The 6,496-nt window shown below is 33.4% G+C and overlaps 1 protein-coding gene across 7 annotated transcripts in view; it reads left to right on the top strand.

Moving 5' to 3' along the window:
- Positions 1-3,841: 3,841 nt before the first annotated feature.
- The window catches only part of LOC109539679 (epsilon-sarcoglycan), an 18,182-nt gene continuing 15,527 nt past the window's right edge, over positions 3,842-6,496 (top strand). For 3 of the 7 annotated variants that reach the window (XR_007281950.1, XR_007281949.1, XM_019907574.2), the window contains exons 1-5: positions 3,853-4,505; positions 4,570-4,809; positions 4,860-5,034; positions 5,251-5,468; positions 5,523-5,591. Coding sequence is in view for 5 of the 7 variants with exons in the window: in XM_019907574.2 (XP_019763133.2) it covers positions 4,162-4,505; positions 4,570-4,809; positions 4,860-5,034; positions 5,251-5,468; positions 5,523-5,591 (1,046 nt within the window). In the remaining 2 variants the exon portion in view is untranslated. Of the gene's footprint in view, positions 4,506-4,569; positions 4,810-4,859; positions 5,035-5,250; positions 5,469-5,522; positions 5,592-6,496 lie in introns of all 7 variants that reach the window. The other 4 variants (XM_048668335.1, XM_048668337.1, XM_048668336.1 and 1 more) reach the window with 4 other exon arrangements.

Raw genomic sequence — 6,496 nt, 5'->3', positions numbered from 1 at the left:
ATTTGTTTCCATTAGCTTAGCTTGAGTTTTGGATCAATAATCTCAAAATGTCTCCAAACATTAATGTGTGAAGTTTTTCTGAAATTAAAAATAATTGCATTTTTAAGTAAATAAATAAAATGATAATTTTTCAAATAGTATTTTTCACAAAGCTTTTAGCAAAGGAACAACGCCAATATTTACAAACCCTTTTATTTATCGAAAATTCTAAAAATCGGCTTTGATTCAAAACGCTACTCAAAGTAGTGATTATACCGAGTGTTATTTCGCTAGCCGAAACTCACAAATTTGCATGCTATTTAATAGAAAAATCATCCAAGAAAATAAGCCAAAAATTGTGTTATTTCTAATACACCGAGTGCTTTTCATTTCGATTTTTTACAAAATATTTCATGTCTGTCAATTTTCAAGTTTCTGTTGAGAAAATCGTGAGATTGTTGTTAAATGTCTGACTGTTTGATAAATGGACACGCAAAAATGGATTCATTGTTTATCTTGTAAACGAAGCAAAATAAGACAAAAATTCGAGAGTTTGAGTGAGAAATTTGCATTATTAGTTGCTTATTTGAAAAAAGTAGTAAGCTGCTAAACTTAAGAAGTTTATTACAGCCTGTGCTAAATAAGCCCCTTATTGGGGGCGGAGCCTATCAACGGTAAAAAATTACGAGAAAAATGGTCAAAAGATATTTGAATTATTGAGGGCCAATTGTTTCCAGTTTCTTCATCTTCATTAAGTTTTATTTGGCAATTAATTCGAATTTTTTCGAAGAATGTAATACATTCAAGTGGGGATCCGATGACTGGCAGTTTAATTGTTCACCATGAAGAGAACATTAAAAATTCACCCATATAGTCAAAGATCAAAAATCCTCACTATTCATACTTGAATAAAGATAATCAACGGCCTGTTGTTGGTAGAGAATGGGCGCAACTTTCCTCAAGTACAATTTTTTGGCTAGAACCCACTTAAAAATTTAGACCGGCTTGCCGGCATCCACTGACCGCTTCTTATAATGAAAGCCATTGTCTCGACGATACAATTTAGATCTGAAACTGCTGTTTTGCAACATTGCGTCTACCTCGAAGGGTTCCTGGCCAGTTAGTTCCCTACCCACTAACTATAGCAGATTTGCATCTACAAATTGCCTTTGATTGCAATAAAACCGCAAATTATGTTCGTTACAAATGAAAAGACGATGCCTGAAGCATGTTCCGACAAAAAAGCATATAAATAAAACAATAAATACGGGCAAATTAAAATTATTTTTAATTAACATCAGAAGCGAATGGTTGGCGGCGAGTGGTAATTTATTTTGGGGGCCTAACACAAAGCTTACAAAATATAATATATTATATTCTGTAAACTTTGCCTAAATCCTGTTGCGTGAGAAATCGTTTGTAATCGTGTGTGTGTGGTAAAATGGACAGGTAGATTTTCAATAAAAGGATGTCTACATTCCAGTTGCTTAAAATAACATCGACAAGTTTGAAGTACATGGTTTTCGACCAACGAAACAAAATTATTCACATTCTAAGGGATAATTTTTTATATGTATATATACGCGGTGGTTTGCATTGTTTTAGTCCCATTTAATTCGAAAAATCGAATTATTCAGTAAATTATCTTGTTTTCGGCCTCTTCCTATCTTAACTGGTACGTCTGATCCTAACTAACAAACGTGAAGCATTTTTAGTTCTGTAAAAGATGCTCAAATTTTGAGCCGAAAATTTAGAAGCGAAAGATAAATGAATTTGCTTTATAATTAATATTCGAAAAATTATCCGTGCAAAATGCAGGGTTAGCGTTTGAAAAAATATCACCTTTTCGTATCAAAAAGATTATTTAACTCCCATAATATTTGGATGGAATCCATGTAAATGAAAAATGTTCCATTAAATTTGTTGTTGTTCGTTCCAATTATTGCAGTTTTCTTATTTAAAGTATTTCTTTTACAATGATGAAAATCATATTTTTCTTTGCAAAACATGCTCTCTGATGGCAGTTATCGGCTGCAAAAACTCAAATACCTATTTCCAGCCGTTGAACAATAATTAATAAACTTGGTCCACCCGGTATTTCCTTAACAATTTATTTGGCGTTTTTCGATTTTTCATTGTTGTTAAAGTTTCAGCTCTGAAAATTGAAGCATTCTGTAGAATAGGATTTCAAAATTTAGCTGCAAAATTTGGTTTCTCAACTACACATTTCTATCGTTTTACGATAGAAAATGCACTTTTCATTTCAGATTTCGCGTGCATACATATTCGGTTGCCGAAACGCCCCAAATGTTTTTTAATTTTTTTGCTTTTAATAGTTTAATGGTTTAATTAGTTTTCTCTAGTGCGTTTGTCTATGAGCATGGAATTCATGCAATCTATTGAATTATCTTCGAATCGAGAATAAAAGTTTAGAAACATAAAAAATTGATTTATTTGGTAATTTAATCACATCAGACTTATTTATTTCAGTTTGTTTCAATACTTGATAAAAGAACGAGGCATTTTGTTGTTTAATTTTTCAAAACAGTTTTTTTAAACAAAATGGGTTATGCGTATCTAAGAGAAAAATACATGCATTCTTACATTTACCGACAATTTTAAAATGTTCATGTTCTTTAACAAACTAGTAGGAATTTAAGTTAAGTCAATCTCACATTTGTTTGAAATTCAAACAAATGTTTCCCAATTATGGGTTTGTGTTGAATTTTAAATCTGATGATGGCGCCGTTGTCTCGCCGAAACGTAATATGAAATAAACGATATGAACATTTTTATTTCACATTTTGACTGAAACCCAGGAAGGGAAAATATAATAACAATTAACTACACGCAGACAGGAAAATAAATCAAAGTTAAATATACTTATAGTTTTACGCGTGTGAATTTACAATATTGATAAGCTCTTTATACTAACAAATTTTCTCAGTGGTGTTTCTTAGGGAATTACGGTTTTCGACCACTTTTTTTCCATTGAAGAGTGTAATTTTTTTATAAGAACACAGATCGTTGTTCCCGCTTTTAACACCTTTGGCCGAGTTGCTTAACATAATTAAAAAAAAACAGCTATTAACAAATACTAACCGAAACCAAACAATTACCCACAAAAGGGTCTAAGAAAAAATCAACTTCAAAATGCTATTAAAAATTCAAGTTAGGAAAATCCTTTATTATCTGATGGAAAAGTAGTGAATTAAATTTGGGGAAAAGGGGCTGAAAACAGCAGAAAAGGAAAGTTTGTTATAATTTGATATTGTTAAAGAATCATCTAGAAGTTGAGCGTATTGTTAACTTCAAAAGCGAAATTAGGAAATTACCGTCTTCGAGATCGGGTTGAATTTGAAAAAACCATTTTGTTGGGCAGTTAATTGTACTTTCAGCTTTCAGTAGTCAAATGTTGGCCTTTTCTAATGCACTGTTACGAGAATAGTCTTTTTCATAATTTTTATAAACTGTTTAACTTTGTTAGGCAAAGCTACGGTTGTATTGCAAATAAAACTAATTATTCTCCTTCGTTATGGTAAATAAATAAACTTCTTCCCATTCACTGTGCTAATGACACGTTTTTAATTTATTCTGGCCTGTACTTGATTTGCTCATTCTAAAACAATAAATGTTGAGTTGCTCATTAAAAACATTCAAAAGATTAGTTAATAACTAACAAGTCTGCTGCTGTTCGCTGAACGAATAAAATAAAAAAATAAAATTAACAGTGTGCGCAAAAGTAAATAGTCTTTTATTGTAAAAATAAATTATCGAATTTAGATTTTTAAACATTTACTTAAAGTGATTGTGAGCTAGTTCAAATTTAGATTCATGGACGCCTTTCAAAACCTTGTCTTCGCCATCCCATACGATGAATTTTTAGTCTCTATATAAATCGCTCAAAGAAAATTTGGATTATTTTTTCCGAAAAAAACCAGTTTGAAATGCCACGCCTCTACACTTCCTTCGTTATTTTATACGTCGATAAACCTCTGTTAAAAAAATAAACGTCGCGACGCCGACGCCGCTGCTAAAATAGACGACGTCGACGCAGCCCCCGTTTCATTCGCGTTCCAGAATTTAGATTATCCAGTCTCATATTGATTCCCCTTAGTTTCTTTCTAAATGTCTGTTAAAATCTGGATTATCTAGTAATTTACTTGTGGCTGGTGAGAAAAAATGGCAACCAGTTCTTTTGCGCTAACCTGGGCTCTTTCCCTGCTAACTGTCTGGTTAGTAGGCCAGGCCGAGACCAAGGTATATAATGTACTGGAAACCGAAGTGTTCGTCATTGAACTGGACGCTTCCTTGTTCAATTGGACCTACGATGATCGGCCAGAGCAAGTTGAACTGATGCCAGCACTTGCCAATTATGCAGACTTACCTTCTTGGATCTACTATGTAGATAGCAGGATGCATCAATCGAAATTCTTATATGGCGTTCCACCCACTTTACCACAACCTGAACCGGTGGTACATTTAATTATCGTTTCGTTGAACAGGCACAAGGGTTACACAGTCAGGTAATATCAGCTTTTAAGACTTGAGGAATGTTTCCCCGAAGAAAAAATTGCAAACATTTTCCAGTGTTAAACCGATTGACATCGAAATCCAAGAAAAGCTCAATCCGGCACTCTACGAAGTGAACATGAAAATCGACAATTTGAACGTGACCGATATGTTTATTGGTGATCACATGAACGCGCTAAAAGAGATTTTCACTCGGGTTTTATGGAAAAACACCGATTATGAGATATATGTCACGTTTTTGAAAAGTGCCCTCGAATTGGGGGCGAGAAAACCGCTAAGACCGCAAGAAGGCGAAGGGTAAGAAGTGCCTGTTTTGCCATCGGCAATTCACACAGCGTACCTTCCAGGGTGGTGATCAGACTGGGCAGTAGATCAATGTTCTCCACTGAATTGCTAGAATTGCAAAAGGAGGTTCAGCCTTTAAATAAGATGCAACCCTGTCCGAGAAACTTCAAAAGAACTTCAGTGGAAAGATTTTTTAGAGATGCGGGATTTATTTTAGACTGGTGTGCATTTCACCTGGTTAGTAGCTGGTATAGATTTCTTTATTATTAATAGTTTCAACTAAAGCAAAATTACTGCTCTTGAATATATAACAGGCAGTGCTAAATGCGCTACGAACTTTAACCACTTGCCTGAAGTTGAACAGTTAATTTTAAAGAGAATTTTAAAAGCATCTGAAAGTAAAAAAATCTAATGTCTTCACTTATCTTTTAAGAGTGTTTATCTAATTCATAGATAGAAAGAAAAGTAAACAAATCAGCGCAGCAAAAGTCGGACATTGACTATGAAAATCTTGAGGAGTTCGGAGATAGTGCGTCCATATCGTTTTATCGGCAAAACGTTCCCGAGAGGCCTTACAGGAAAGAACTGATAATAGCGATTGGTATCCCGATGATGATCATGACTGTGCTAGTGGTGGTTTTATCATTCATTATCTGCTATAAAAACGACATGTAAGTATAGCGAGCCAGTAGGTTGTAATCGTTGTAAATCCTCAAATTTTATAGGGCCGATGAACAAAGCGAATTTTTCTTTGAAAACATTTTCCATATTTGTGTCGATTGGTATAATGAAAGGTAATCTCGATTGTGTGAAGACTTTTTCTCTCGAGTTTTTTAAAGGTTTTGGGCTTTTTCTGGAGTGGTTAGGTCTGATTACTAACAGCAAACGCTGAAGTTGAAAGTTTGCCGCGCTGTATTTTAAAAACTGAAGAGTTTTAATCGATTTATAAAAATTTGTTGAGTATTTGGGCTTGTTGGATTTTTTTGCTTGTAGAAGTGCTTAGTCATACACAGACTGCATGTCGATACATGTAATTTTTGAGAAACTTGCTTGATAAAAAGGTTTCAGAAGCTTAGGGTTTGCGAAATATTTTGCATATTTTATGTGATTCTAGTCTGGACTTGCTATAAAGTATAACTCAGTTCTATAAGTATACGTATAAAGTATAACTAAGCAACTTATTATTATCACTTCCAGTTGTTTTTTTTTAAATATCGATGCTTAAAAGTATAATAATGGAGATTAACGCCCAGCTAGAAAGCTTTATCGTGTGAGCTTTACTTTGGTTTTTCACAGATATTGAAGAGAAAACGTTGCCACTCAAAGCTCCTATTTTCTTGAACATTTCCCTCGTATGATAATCTGTCCGTTTGAAGTGTGCAATTATCGAAAAATTACAGCGGTAATTGCACAGTGTGCAATTATCACTCAACGATAATTGCATTGTTTACGAAAAATATTTGACAGGTGTCTTTTCATGATGAATTAGACATCAAATGTCTTCCTGACATACCTAAAATATTAAGATAAGATATAAAACACATAAGTAATAAAATTAAAAGTGTAATAAAATATAATAGAAATAAAATGAATTCACATTAACTTTGTTTACTCAGGAAATATTCATAAAAATTACACTCGTGCATCAAAATAAACAGATAATTTTGCATTCGAGCTTGTTGTCTTGTAAAAACTGCAT

The sequence above is a fragment of the Dendroctonus ponderosae genome, unplaced genomic scaffold, assembly GCF_020466585.1.
Source record: "Dendroctonus ponderosae isolate FM_Combo_2020 unplaced genomic scaffold, Dpon_F_20191213v2 Dpon_F_20191213_7, whole genome shotgun sequence".
NCBI lineage: Eukaryota > Metazoa > Arthropoda > Insecta > Coleoptera > Curculionidae > Dendroctonus > Dendroctonus ponderosae.
This window is presented reverse-complemented; position numbering and strand designations above follow the sequence as displayed.